Source organism: Gigantopelta aegis, chromosome 6 (assembly GCF_016097555.1).
Source record: "Gigantopelta aegis isolate Gae_Host chromosome 6, Gae_host_genome, whole genome shotgun sequence".
In the NCBI taxonomy this organism is placed as follows: domain Eukaryota; kingdom Metazoa; phylum Mollusca; class Gastropoda; order Neomphalida; family Peltospiridae; genus Gigantopelta; species Gigantopelta aegis.
In genome coordinates, this window is record NC_054704.1 from 19,152,259 (window position 1) to 19,167,916 (window position 15,658).

The 15,658-nt window shown below is 35.1% G+C and overlaps 1 protein-coding gene across 2 annotated transcripts; it reads left to right on the forward strand.

The window, feature by feature from the left end:
- The first annotated feature begins 260 nt into the window (after positions 1–260).
- On the forward strand, positions 261–15,433 carry LOC121375433 (zeta-sarcoglycan-like). Of its 2 annotated transcripts, none has more exons than XM_041502882.1 (8): positions 261–382; positions 7,500–7,659; positions 8,796–8,897; positions 9,841–9,928; positions 10,166–10,285; positions 10,655–10,721; positions 11,740–11,863; positions 12,408–15,433. In XM_041502882.1, the coding sequence occupies exons 2-8, from the start codon at positions 7,504–7,506 to the stop codon at positions 12,573–12,575; spliced, it is 825 nt and encodes a 274-aa protein (XP_041358816.1). In that variant the 5' UTR covers positions 261–382; positions 7,500–7,503; the 3' UTR covers positions 12,576–15,433. The 2 variants fall into 2 exon arrangements, with proteins under 2 accessions (XP_041358816.1, XP_041358817.1); XM_041502883.1 differs by lacking the exon at positions 261–382 and adding an exon at positions 5,534–5,685.
- The last annotated feature ends 225 nt before the right edge of the window (positions 15,434–15,658 follow it).

The window sequence follows — 15,658 nt, forward strand, 5'->3', positions numbered from 1 at the left end:
ATCGGGAGAAACTGACACCATGGGCAAAATATTTTGATGGGATTATCTACAAAACTTAAAGTTTCCCATAATTATGGTTTTAACACATCCACAAATTACTTGAGCTCAAACCTGTACCGTTGTTTCAACATGGTATAGTCAAGTTATATAGCTCTAATTATTGAACGTCTTCATATACCTGCTACCCCCGTCTTTGGTCAGAAACACGGTGTAATTTGTAGCCAATAAATGAATGAACGTAGTTCTTTCCTGTTGCTCATTGGCTGAAGGCGCTCTCTGCTGGTGCCTAGTTCCAGTTGTGTTTACAGAAAGATCGACGGTGCCAGTGGAAGCAGGATCGCAATGGATATCCCTGCCAGGCAAGGGCCGTTGTAGCGGCGCTGTAAGTATACTTAACATTTCAAACGTCGGTTCTAGTTACGGAATTATCACAGACACATAGTTAAAAGTGACTGCGGACCCATCGCTTTCGGTAAATACGTGTCGGCTAATCTTTTGAACTATCTGCTTCAAGGAACATTTACTGAAGCGTGTTTCAATGGGAACGGTAAGTAACAAAAGTTTAAAGTGTTTATTCCTCTTTTACATATACTATAGACATTTTCGGAGCATACAAATGTAAAGTTCATTGTCAAGAATGCACCTCTCCTTGTTAAGACATGTTGATACGTCTATTATACTTTATCTTTCTTAAACCTTTTCGACTCTTCGAGTTGATTTCAGAGGCAGTGGCACAAAGGTTGACCTTTAGTCGTGTGCCCATGACGATGGTGCAAGACCTGGCTTTGATGTAGGTCGTGGCACATGTTAGAGACTGATTAACTCCATGCTATAGTGTTTACAAATAATAAATAAAGAAAATACAAACAGGACCGTACACAGCCGAAAACAAGGGAGTTAAGAAAGGACAGAGGAAACATATATGATATTTTCCAACTAGACTAGAAAGTGCGTTTTTAAATTAAAAATGGTACCTTAATTTTTTGTTTCTTTAGTTGTTTTTTTTGGAGTTCTTTTTGGGGTGGAGGGGGAGGAGGGAGAAGCTGCTCTCTATTGTTTTGGTACCTACTCCTTCTGAGTGTTTTATACAATGCATTGAATCAAATTGAATTATTAGGTATGATCCTGACAGGTACTTCTATACCAGCATTCTCCTTCAGACTGCTCTAACAAACACTAAATATGTTTTTTGTTATTGACTTTAATTACATGCAATAAACAGACTTCCTGTGCTAACACTGCTACCTTACATAATCACTAACTGACTACTACAGTCTGGTACATGGTAAGTTCTCTTCTCAGCGTTGCACTGTAGCTGGAAGAAACCTGGCAGCTTGTCAGTGGCAGTCCTGTTCTTATCAGTATTGAGAGCTTTTATAACAAAAACAGGGATTGTGTAATCATGTTTCCACGAATATTTGTGCTCCATTTGGAGTGGATCCAAACAAGATGTGTTTGCCATTTCCTAATTACCCAGGTGTTGTGAATAGTCTTCCCATGTAATGAAGAGCACTACAGGTTTTTTCTCTCCAAATCCTATTAGTTGTAAAAAAGTAAAAAGTTGCTTTGAATAAAACTGCTGGTATTTGTGAACATCTGTTTAGACTTTTACCAGTTGGTTCAGTTTTTTCCCCCATCTCTCTCTTTATGTTCTGTCCTCCCTTTGTGAAATACAACTTTTCAGTGTTTTGTTTGGTATTATCAATGACTTTTCCATTGATTCTTCTGTGAATTAATTAATTCATTTGGAGTGTAGCTTAAAATATTGACACCTAATCCTTCTATCCCACCTCCATCATACACGTTTTTGGGTTGGTTTTTTTTTTTTTTTTACATTTCGGCCAGTGTTTCACAACTGGTATAAAAAAAACCCTTAAGCTAACCTTGTTATGTAGACCACTTAATTGATTGTTTCATTGCTTAATTGATTGATTGATTGCTATATGTAGGTAAGTAAGTAAGTAAGTAAATATGTATGTATGTATGTATATCTGTATGTATGTATTGATGTATGTATGTATTGATGAATGTATTGATGTATGAATATCTATATATTGTATGTATGTCGTGGTTGACTGTTACATACATAGATATTAACACACTGGTGCAGGAAATAATTAAATACTTTCTGGCCTCACAAATTGTTCCATGCCATTGCTGGGACTTGAACCTGTGGCACTGAATCGCCCGCAAATTGCAGACTAACCACAATGTGTTCTGAGCTATCGAGGCATCCATGTATGTTGATTGATTGATTGAATGATGGATTGATTGATGGATGTATGGATGAAATGATTGGTTTGTAAGTTTTGTTTGTTAATTAATTAATTAATTAATTCATTCATTCATTCATTCATTGACTTTTCTAACTGTCTGTTAATTCTTTTATTGTCTGTCTTTTTCTCACTACCTTCTCATATTTGTATACGTTATATTTTTGATATTTTAGTCCGTTTGTGATGTGCACATGCATATATGTTTCATATCACTTTCCCACTTCTCTCAATTTCTCTTCTTCCACTGCATCTGTATTAGAAATCAAATGTTCTGTGTTCCCATACTAAAAAAATGCCTCTTTTCAAAGATTGGAACAGAGTGAAAATTTTATAAATTATAAACAAATTTTGTAAGTGCTAGAGATTGAAGAAAACAGTTTATTGCATAGATCAAGATAAGATAAACATAAATTTTATTGCAGATATACATTTCACATTTGGAACATTGTACATAAAGTACAAAAACATATGACATAACAATGTGTATGACTAATTTTGATTCTGACCTGTCCCTTTCTGTTATACCTTATGCCACATGTTTGTACTGGAGCAGAAGGTACCTTATGCACCAAGTTATAAAATATCCCTTGCTGATTGTGTCAGTAAACCAGCCTCAGTGGTGTCGTGGTTAAGCCATTGGACTACAGGCTGGTAGGTACAGGATTCGCAACCCGGTACCGGCTCCCACCCAGAGTGAGTTCTTAAGGGTTCAATGGGTAGGTGTAAGGCCACTACACCCTCTTCTCTCTCACTAACCACTAACCAACTAAAACTAAACCACTGTCCTGGACAGACAGCCCTGATAGCTGAGGTGTGTGTGCCCAGGACAGCTTGCTTGAACATTAATTGGATATTAGCATGAAAATAAGTTGAAATGAAATGTGACAGTAAGAAAATTTACAAGCATGTGGCAAAAGCAAGTTTGAATATAATTAGTATTATAAGTTTAGCAATTTTGTACTACTGCATGGTAGTTTATACTTTAAAATACTGGTTACATTTTGTGATGTGATACATAAGTCTTATATTGAAAATCCCCAGTAAACAAATGATGCATCAATTAAATCCAGTATCTGATTTCACTTTGAAAGACAGGAAGGAAGGAAGAAAATGTTTTATTTAACGACGCACTCAACACATTTTATTTACAGTTATATGGTGTTGGACATATGGTTAAGGACCACACAGATAATGAGAGAGGAAACCTGCTGTCACCACTTCATGGGCTACTCTTTTCAATTAGCAGCAAGGGATCTTTTATATGCACCATCCCATAGACAGGATAGCACATACCATGGTCTTTGACATACCAGTCGTGGTGCACTGGCTGGAGCAAGAAATAGTATGGTTTAGGACTACACAGATACTGAGGGATGTAACCCACTGTTGTCACTATATGGGCTACTCTTTTCAATTAGCAGCAAGGGATCTTTTATATGCACCATAGACAGGATAGCCTTTGATGTACCAATCATGGTGCACTGGCTGGACTGAAAGTCAGAAGTTTTCTTTTATTTTAGCACATTTACCAAATCGCAGAACTTTTTTGTTTGAGTATATTATCATCATACCATACAATAAAAGTGTCCATATTTTGGAAATAAGCCACATTCACACATCTGCATGACGACCTGTATACCTGGTATGTTTGGAAGTGCCGAGCACTCTTGTGAACATACATGTAGCTTCGTAATTAACTTCTGTCACTGATGATTTATTGCGTACCTGTCTACCTGAAACCTGTCTGACTCATAAAAATTGATCCAACTTTTTTCAGCTGTAATGTATGCTATATGTTTTTTATAAAATGAATGGATGAATGGATGAATGGACGGACGGATGGATGGATGGATGGATGGATGGGTTTGATGAATGGATGGGTGGATGGATGAACAAATTTGTCAATAAACAAATGAATAAAATGTGTTTTTTGTTTAACAACACCACTAGAGCACATTGATTAATTAATCATTGGCTATTGGATGTGAAACATTTGATAATTCTGACTCGTAGTCATCAGAAGAAACACGATACATTTTTCCATTAGCAGCAAGGGTGAAAAAACCCCGTCATTTGAATGGATCCACCAAGGTGGTTCGATCCTGCAATGCAAGCACCTCAGGTGAGCATCAACGGACTGAGCAAAATCCCACTCCCACTAATGAATGAATGATCCATCAACAAGACATTGTACTGTCAGAGAAATAATAGGTTGGGTTTTTGAAAATAAAATTTTCAATAACTAGCCAAATACAACTATAACAATCCTTCTTATATTTACTACCAACAAGAACTGCAACCTGTGTTGAGTTCTTGCACCACTCTTTGTTAAACCAGTGCCTGCAGTTCTGTATTTACTGTGTGGAGTCTGACTATGTACAGTATCAAACTGATGAGAAAACAGCCCGAGGAGCTGCCAGAGGAGAGAGGCGGCTGCCAGATTGTTGATAGAAGATGTTATCTGGAACAGGTGCAGTTTCAGAAAAAACACTACATGACCTTTACATTTTCTGCACACTTCTTCACAAATATATATATACAACTAGATGTTCCTGGTTAAATTAATTGTGATAAGAGATTTAGATAATATCTTAAAGAATGCACATTTGTCTTTTATTTCATAACCTCGTGTATGGAGAAAAATATGGTCCAGATTTGGAGTAAATAAGAATATAACAATATAAGTACTGTTTTCCTTAGAAAACTTGACACAGCGTGGTAGATTAATTACTTTGGGACCAGTCAGGGTTGTATTTTACATATAAAACATTTTAATGTGACTGTACTATGAGGTACTGATATCTGCTACAAAGCACATTTGTCAAGGGCATATTATTTGGTTTGAACCTTCAAAAAACAGGAAAATACATTGATATATTGATTTTGTGTGTGTGTTTGGCTCTGTGTGTGTGTGTGACATGTGTTTGTGTGTGTGTGTGACATGTGTTTGTGTGTGTGTGTGTGACGTGTGTATGGTGTCTGTACACGCCTCCAAGAATGGAATAGTTTTGTAACCTATTTATGGGTTGCACCAAAATAAATTAGATATCTCATTTCCATTTTTGCATAACCTGTTACATCTGTGTAAAAAAATATCCGAAATTTAAGGTGCAAATAAAAAATATGTTATGCAAAATGAGATTCACATGAGCAATGTGTGCACACAAGGATCAGTTTTACAATTTCAGAAGCCTGATGTTTGTGTGTCTTTGTGTGCATATGAAAAGCAGACAGGTATGTGTGTGTGTGTTTGTACACGCATGCATGCATATGCAGTGCACATGACCTTTCATGTACTGGATGCAACAGCTATGTACAAATAGTGTTCGTTTCAGTCAGGTGTTGAATCTGGTGTTATTCCAGGTATTTTTATTGCATCATCTTATCAGTTGTCAAGCCTGACACTGAGGTATGAATTCGTTTTCCGGGAATATTACTGCTGTTATGTGAGCTGTGTTACTACTGTTTGCTATATGACAAATTGCAATTCTTCTTGTCAGCGTTAAGTGATCTGTGTCAAAAATGTTAAACAATTGGTTATCAGTTACTTTGTTTTGACACTGATGAGATATGTTTTGGTGTTTTGTTCCCTATTTCCTTTTAGTTGTTAATGTATATAATTGTAATGATTATTTATTTTGCTGTATACATTTCATGAAACTATTACGGTGTTTTTGACAGCACAGAGTTCCCCTATTTCCTTTACACATAGTTGTCAATGTATAATTGTCATGATTATTTATTTTGCTATATACATTTCATAAACTACCAGATATGTAGTATGGGTGTTACATTAAAATTACAACAAGTACCCACCATTTCTCCCACTCATCCAGTTATCGAGGTATTTTTTCACCCACCCATTTATATGGGTAATTTCATCAATCTTTCAACCTATATGTACATTCATACCAGAAATATTTAGAAATATTTTATTTAACGACGCATTCAACACATTTTATTTATGGTTATATGGCATCAGACATATGGTTAAGGAGCACACAGATTTTGAAAGGAAACCCGCTGTCGCCACTTCATGGGCTACTCTTTCCGATTAGCAGCAAGGGATCTCTTATTTGCGCTTCCCACAGGCAGGATAGCACAAACCATGGCCTTTGTTGAACCAGATCACTGGTTAGTGCAAGTGGTTTACACCTACCCATTGAGCCTTGCGGAGCACACAGGGTTTGGAGTCGGTATCTGGATTAAAAATCCCATGCCTCGACTGGGATCCGAACCCAGTACCTACCAGCCTGTTGACCGATGGCCTAACTATGACACCACTGAGGCCGGTCACATTCATACCAAACCCAATGTCTACTCTATTTTCCCCACCAAGTTTCTCATCTACAGTGGACTCTGTCCAAACCGGCATCTGTCTAATCCAGATTTTTGTGTAAACCAGAACAATTTCAAAGCCCGTTAATCTATTAGCATTAGAACTCTGCCTAAACTGGATGCTGTCTATTCTGAATTTGTGATGCAAATTCAACAACAAAAGAATGGTTTATGTGGTAATTAGCTCCGTCTAGACCAGCATGTGCTTTTACCTGTTGAACAATGATGTGCAGTTCCACATTAAAGTGAAATTAAATAATAGCATCTTTTTGAAGGCTAAATAAACAATGAATACAGCATGATCAATCATATTATGAGTATGTGTTCATACCTAACTGTATTCACTCATATTCATGTCTTGTCAAAACTAGCACCTGTAAATATAACGTTTTATTGACATTGGTCTTTTATCATAGGAACTGTAACTCTGGATGAAATCTGTCTATACTGGCATACTGTGTAAATCATCATATTCCGTCAGTCCCAGTAAATGCATTGTATATTTATGTATTCTTAACCACCTTCCTGTATCTTTCACACAAGATAATATTTCAACATTTTAGGTAATAGGAAGTTGTTTCACATGATTTTTACCTACCTATCTATCCAGTTGGCCCTCCCACTAACCAAAAACACCCATCCATACTCCCTCCTTTCCTCCCTCTATCAATCGATCCATCCATGTATCCATCCAACAAAAATCCATCAACAAATTTACCTGCCTACTCGACCATTGATCCTGCTACTCACCATAATACTGACACATCCCATCTGATTGCCTGTCCGTCCGTCCGTCCGTCCGTCTATCCATCCAGCCAGCCATCCACCCACCCACCCACCCACCCACCCATCCATCGACGTTGATAATTATGTGTGTTATTTTAGGTCCATGATGGCTCCCGAGTATGAGTCGGTGTCTCAGCCGATTGGAATCTACGGCTGGCGGAAGCGATGTCTGTACGCCTTCATCCTCTTCCTCATGGTCGTTGTCATCATGAACCTGTCACTCACCGTCTGGATCCTCCGAGTCATGAACTTCTCCATTGTAGGAATGAATGAATCAATTAATGTTTAATAACACCCCAGCGTGTGCGCTCTCTCTCTCTCTCTCTCTCTCTCTCTCTCTCTCTCTCTCTCTCTCTCTCTCTCTCTCTCTCTCTCTCTCTCTCACACACACACACACACACCACACACACACAGACACACACACACATGCATACACACACAAACAAACACACACACCAAAATTAAAATAAAAAGAGAAAACCTAAAGAAAGCAATATAAAAACCCCCCAAAAACAAACAATAACCAACAAACTAAACAAAACAAAACAAAAGCATCATACCTAAAATAAAATAAAAACCCACTCCACAATTACGACTAAAAACACAGAACAAAAAAGAACCAAAATAAAACCCTATAAAGGATGAATAAAACAAAAGGAAGAAAACGGCCCAAAGTTCTTATTTATATCAGAATGTTTAATCTGCACTCCAATAAAACTTTTGCTTAATGTCTTCCCTTTTATTCCATTATTTATCAATCCCAATGGAGACAGAAAAATTATAATTCTTTAATTCTTAAAATCAATTTGTCAAATGTCACTTTCCAACATTTGTTTTCAAAATATATTTACAATTTATTTCACAAACATCATAGAACTCAAGGGAAGACGAAAAAGAAAGAAAGAAGTGTTTTATTTAACGACGCACTCAACACATTTTATTTACGGTTATATGGCATCAGACATATGGTTCAGGACCACACAGGTTTTGAGAGGAAACCCGCTGTCGCCGCTACATGGGCTACTCTTCCGATTGGCAGCAAGGGATCTTTTATTTGCGCTTCCCACAGGCAGGATAGCACAAACCATGGCCTTTGTTGAACCAGTTATGGATCACTGGTCGGTGCAAGTGGTTTACACCTACCCATTGAGCCTTGCGGAGCACTCACTCAGGGTTTGGAGTCGATATCTGGATTAAAAATCCCATGCCTCGACTGGGATCCGAACCCAGTACCTACCAGCCTGTAGACCGATGGCCTGCCATGACACCACCGAGGCCGGTAAGACGAAAAAAGAACTTTGGATATTTGTGTTGTAGTGTACCTATGATTTCTTTCTTTTTATGTTCAAGATCTTACAGAAACTGATGTTCTTTTTTAATTTTTTGTTGTTGTAGCATGGCATGGGCAGTCTGAGAATAATTCCAAAAGGCATCAGAGTTGAAGGGGAGTCTGAATTTTTAAGATCTGTATATGCACATGAAATCAAATCAAAAGAGGTAAAAAAAACAAATTCAGCAGTACAAATGAAGTGCCTCCCTTATAGCAGAAGCTAGTTTTCTATTATGTGTGATTTCAAATAGAACATTTTGCATTTTTGCTAATTTGATTTCATGTTAATTCATTACATGGAGTTTTTTTAAGTGATGATACTGACTTCTAATATAATCTCTTGATGTGTACCTACATCCTCTGATAAAACAATTTAAGTACAGAAATTAGGGCTCAAAAGAACGGCCTGCAAAAAGTGAAAAGCAGCTATGTTTTAGACCTAGCAAGTGAAATAAAAATTCACCTGCTAAAATTATTTAAAATTTGCAGGTCATTTTTCAGGTGATGGATGTATGTACGGTCATTTTATTTTCTATTCAGCTGAGGCTGACCTTGCGATTCTGTTATATTTTAATTTTATAATGCTCTAAACTACATGTCAGAGGTGCCAATTTTCCACACACAGCTTGTTTTTAGATACTTTTTAATGGATCATTTTAAAATGTTTTCAACTTTCAAATATGTATAACTAAAGGTCAATTAAATAAGAAATCACATGATCAATAACTTGTACTCAGATTTGAAGTTAATATAATGTATAATATATTAAACCCTTCATTCAACCTCCATTGTGTCTTATTTCTGGCAGGCCATATTATTTTTTGGCCTGCTGTTTAAACAAAATAAAAGCAGGGAGTATTTTACTTTCTATTTTGAGCCCTAGAAATAGTGTTAAAGACACAATGATGTTCCCTATGTAAGTATGATCTAAAATTAAATTTCATTACCTTTTTATTAAAAAGTACAAACAATTTTTTTTTACCCTGCTTAACACATAATGCAGATTTGTATCAAATGATTACATGTTAAATTTTGATAGCCACTAACATACTTGCTACTCTTTTGTTGAGGATGAAGGTCAGTGAAGGATTTTAAAATTTGTTTTTGCAGGGGCAGCCATTGTATATAGAATCTCGTGAAGCTCTCAGGTTGCAGGCTATAAACAAATCCAACAAAGTGAAAAGTAGTTTAGTTTTAGGTAAGTCTAAAGGATTTACAACAGATATCATTGGTGGTAAGTACCACAAAAAAAATCTGTTTTCAGTGGCTTAAACACATGTAGATTAACCATGTAACTGTCCAAAGCTTGTTTTTAAAGAAAATAAGCTTGAATCTCTTGTGCATCTTGAACTTTAAAAAAACAAAAAATCTTGTAATGTGATACTGTATATTTTTTGTATACTCTGATAATAAAATTGAAATGTTCTATTTTCAGAGGATGATAAGATAGAAGTTAAGTGTGGAACTTTTGAAGTAAAAGATACCGATGGTAAAATGCAATTCAAGGTCACAAATGATGAAGTTGTTATAGGCCTGGATGAGGTTGTATATCCTGGTATGAATTATTTACTTCAGACTTGTTTATAATGTGGTTCGTTTGGCCTCCAAAAAGTTTTTTTATTTTTATAGATGACTGGTTCTTCATGTAAAGTAGGCCTATATAGCAAAATTAGCTTGTAAGATTATTTGTAATATTTGTAAACAAATGACCCATTGACAGCAAAACACCATTAACCAAGTTAATAATGGTAAATATCAAATGTTTTTATGACTTGGATATTATGGGTAAATTATGCAATAAATTTAGTTATCAAATAATGGCAAAATATTTTTGAAGATGTCTTCTGCAGTTGACGGAGTACAGTTTGATAAACCATTATAAACCAGACTGATGTAGATGTAATAAAAAATGTTTTTCTTTCAGAGGGCGTGACGTTTAAGGGCTCTGTGGAAACTCCCAGTTTAAGAGGACCAATTTCAGAAGATTTAGTGTAAGCACATACATATTCAGTAGCATTAGAAATGGTAATTTCATACTTAACCCTCTTTTCCCCACTCACAATATGTCTAGATGAAACATTCACAAACTATTTGACTGGTTCCATCTATGGTCATTTGGTTTAACATGAATAGCATAAACAGGTCAGTGTAGCAGACATTATTGGATGTCAAACAATAGGTAGTTTTGACATATAGCTTAGAGAGGAAACCTGCTACATTTTTCCATTAGTAGCAAGGGTTTTTATATACACCATTCCACAGACAGGATAGCAGCACATGCTATGGCCTTTGATATAGTAGACTTAATGAATTGGTTAAGAAATAGCCCAATGGGTCCACCAACAGGGATCAATTCTAGACCGACAGCCTCAGTGAGCTCTTTAATAGATACAGCTAGGTTACCAAATCTTTTTGTTGGTATTTGTTGTTGTTTGTTTGAAATTAAATAATCTATTATCATTTTGGTTTAATGGTTTGATCTTTTAAACATTTTATTTTATACCATTGGTCTGATTATTGCCAGTTTTTAATACTTCTTAAATGATGAAATTTATGTAACAAACAGGTGGTCAAGTTTTGTAAAAGATCAGTTCTACAATTTTAGTAGGTAGTGTGTTTAGTGTGTATGATAATATTTATAGGATATTAAACAAGCTTTCATTTTGTATCATGTTTGTCCCGAGTGAAATAAGTTTCAGTTGTCACGAGCTTCAGCGAGTGACAATGAAAATTATTTCACAAGAGACAAAATGATATGAAATGATAGCGATTTTATTATCCTATTTATTACCCACGATTGATCTTAATTTATATCACTCATCTCGTTTCATTGACGTTCCTGTAAGGTTGTAGTACATCAATCTATGACGTCATCATGTGACGTCAAAAGTGTTACGTCCCATTTAGCATTCTAGTGGGACATATCACTGTGATATGTACCAAGATATCTTTAACCATATGGGTAATATAAGATGTTTATGTTTTTGTATGAGCTCACTACTGTTACAGGGTGGAGTCAGAAGAACATGCTGTTCGTGTGTCAGGGTTTGGGGGTGTTGAGATCCGGGCTCCGGCTGGAGACGTCAGCTTTGAGAGCTCAGACAGCATCCGACTGCAGGCAACAACGGGATCTGTGAGTCAATGTAGTGTTTAATACTATCCATGGATTTATATATATGTGTAGATGCCTTCTAATGAAACAGTCTACTGTAGAAATCGTATACCATCAACATAAATGAATTAAAGAAACATTGCAAAAAACATTGTTTTGTTTTTTTAAACCATTATTCTCCAAGTCAAGAATAATTTAAATATTCATACACACACACAGACACACGCACACACACACTTGCAAGCACACACACACACACACACATGCGAGCACACATACACAGTCGGTATTTAGTACAAGGGATGTGATTTTCAAACATTTTACCAGATTTCAGCTTCTTTTTTGTACATAATGTTTTCATAAAGTAGATTAGATTTGATTGGAAATGCTTAAAATGTATTTTATTTGATAATGGAATAGTTTTCTGATTTTTAAAGATCACTTTTGCTTTTACTTTCAAATATATTTCACATCCCTTTATTTGAAACAACAAAATACTAAGATATTCACAATTCTAATTACCAAATACATTTTGGAATTTTAAAATGTACTTTTATTTTTTCAGATATATATGGACTCTAGCAAAATTTATATAAAAAACATACAACAAGCAAATGTGGGAGGTACAAGCTATCCAAATGTATATCAACTGTGTTTGTGTGAAAATGGCCGAGTCTTTCTGTCGGAACCAGCAGGAGACTGCCAGGCTACAAACGATATCTGTGGCAGCTAGTGAACATGTACCATTACACTTCATATTTATTTCATATGTCTTCATTCATCCGTCTTCAGTCATTCATCGAGTTATAAATGTTGTAAATAAAAATATTAGCAATTTTATGAGACCATAGTAGAAGTAATGGTGTATTTAATATTTGTATTAGAAACTAGAACTGGAATAGCAATTAGCAGCTGAAGGAATTTTAATGTACCCATGATCTTCACATTTTGCAGCCCCCGTCCAAGAAAATAAAGACAGTGAAATGTAGTGAAAGTCCTCTGTAAACTGAAATTGCCTCAAAACTGGATGTATTTCACAGTCCCCAATTTTTAAATAGAATAAAACATCTGAACTGGATACTTCTAATCTTAAAACCAGACTTCTTACTTGATACTATGGGTGTCCGGTTTATTGAGTTTTACTGTAATTGTAATTTCAAATATTTTAAATTGGCATTCCTGCTAAATTAATTAACACATGAATATGAGACGCCTCTAGTGGCATGTCATTATTCTAATTTGGCAGGTAGTGGGTGATATCCAATAGTTGTTAATGTTTCAGTCACTGATATTTTGAAACATTAACATTGTCACTATTTAACTGGACTAGTATTATAAACTAGCTGATCTCATGATATTATGTCAGTGGCGGATCCAGAAAATCCAATGACATGAGGTGGAATGCCAATGGAACTTTGGGGGAGGTTTGGAGAGGATCGTAAAAAAATAAAATAAATTAATATAAAATGATCTACCTCTGTATGTTGTTAATGAGATTCACTAAATATTAAAGCCACCGACTCTGTTTTACATGGCATTAGTTTTTACCTACTACAAACACCAGGACAACCAGAAATATGGTGAATTTGCTAAAACTGATCATTTAAGCAAAAAGTTTATTAAATGTGTGTTAGCAGTAAAAAAAACTAAAACTTATAAATAAGACCAGCGTCTTTAAGATTGTTTGTATTTCATGATTCACAGTGTATTAATCACCAGTGGAATTTTTAATTTTGTTTCTAGAATTTTTATTTTATAATATTTTGTTGTTTAGGAATTTCTAATCAGTGTGTTTGAACATACATATACTTCAACATAAGTACAGGGCTCGAACTTAAGAAATTGTTACCTACGGCAATTTTAAACATAATTTTTGCAACAAATAAAATAAAAATAAAACATTATCACTTCAACTGATGGCAATAATGTTTTAGTTTTTTTTGTCAAGCAGCAAAAAACTGCCATTGGTAAAGTCTTGGCCTACAACAATTCATACCACAACTACAAGTTCGAGCCCTGCTGTAGATTTTTTGTTTGTTTGTTTTGTTTTTAATTTTAAATGTATTTTGCATACGACTACAATATTGTTTTATGTGTAGACCTATCATTTTTAATCTGATATTAGTAAGCTTTAATGTGGTTATTTTAGGTATGCATATGAGCAACAAATCATTGAAATATTTATGATGTATATATAACTTGATGTTTTAAATATAATTTTGACAGATGGTGTTTCACAATCATCTTAATTTTTATAATTTTATATTGGTCTTCAGCTTGTTTCAACCTTAAAGAAGAGTTAACTTGCATATAAAGACATGCTAAAAACCACATCCGTACATTTATCTTGTATATAGAGGCCACCTCTTCACAATGGTTAAACACTTCATTACCACCAACCTTTATGAATATGTTTAACTATATTCAAGCATCCTATTAGCTTTCCAATTGAAATTACACGTTTCAGACCTCGTCTTAAAAAATATCGGGCACATGTAATCTAATTGAGCTGAAAAAAATTATGTATTTAATGTAAAATAAATTGTAATAAATTGCTACCGATATTAATTATTAATTGGTTCAAGATGTTTCATTTAAAACCAGGGCTTTATTTACAAAAAATACCATCATTTCAGTTTAGTGCCCATTGTGTCTATCTGTATAAAATCCTATATTATTGTGCCCCTGTGTAATGTTTTAATTTTGTTGTTGTTGCTCTTCCAGTTATTTTTAGCTAGGTATTTCCAACAACCTAGAACATTAATATTTAAACATCAACATTGTGAGAACACAATTATGCACAGTAATCATTCATGACTTATCCTAGAACAGAAAACTGTTTATTACCCATACTGGCAGAGAGAAATAGGGGAAAAAAGTGATCTTTCCTTAGTGGCCCCCCCCCCCCCCCCCCCCATTTCTTTCCCTGGATATGTATTTATGTCATAATCAGTGCTTCACTATATGTTTTGACGTCACAACTGTTAGCTGATAATTTTAGTGCGTGCAGCCATTAGTTAAGTGCAAGTGTAATGGCTGTCATGTCAACAACTTACTTCATCAACTAAGCTGCAACACTGTCTATTGTTCTCAACTTGCAAACTTGTTTTCAATAACAGTATCATTTGAAAATCTTACATAAAATTATAAAGTGAATTGATGTTGCAGTTCTTGAGCCTTTGATGAGGGAAGGACAACATCAATTCACTCTTGCAAAATAAACAGTACTGCCTCGTAGCTCGTTGAGTATTCTCTAAATACAGTGATGGTCAATAGATGAATTAGATAATTCTGTGTACTTACATGTGTTTAAATATTTTTAAAACAATTATACTATGTGAAATGGCAAACAGAATTATGAAAACCATGAGTTATGATGTCAATTGTTGTAAAGCACGAGTTATGATGTCACATGTATCTAGAAATCGTCTAGCCCTCGGGTCAGACAGATTTATCTAGCCCTAAGGTCAGACAGATTTTTCTAGCACCGTGCAAAAGCTGGATAACCCTGTCCAGTGGTCAAGAATAGAAAGTATTAAAAGCCATATTACGGTATGTCTCAACGTTTTGGATAAAGTATATATAGTGGCAGTGTGGGTTTTTACTTTATCAACTGAGTGCAACAAGATGTACACCGTATATCGGCTGACTGAACAATACACGAAAACCAAACATTCATTTGATTCTTTCCAATACTTTGATATAACAAATAAGTAAGCTAATAGTATAAGTAAGCTTAAACAAAAGAAAAAATCCCCAAAAGATCAAATTCCAACAAAAATGTTTATTTGATTTGCATATTTTAAGAAACTAGGA

What these genes read in the sequence shown, in the direction of transcription:
- LOC121375433 (XM_041502882.1), top strand. Translation starts at nt 7,504, where the DNA reads ATGATGGCTCCCGAGTATGAGTCGGTGTCTCAGCCGATTGGAATCTAC. An exon ending in ATGAAATCAAATCAAAAGAG is followed by an intron (nt 8,898 to 9,840) that starts GTAAAAAAAACA and finishes TTGTTTTTGCAG; the next exon opens with GGGCAGCCATTGTATATAGA. An exon ending in GAAAAGTAGTTTAGTTTTAG is followed by an intron (nt 9,929 to 10,165) that starts GTAAGTCTAAAG and finishes TTCTATTTTCAG; the next exon opens with AGGATGATAAGATAGAAGTT.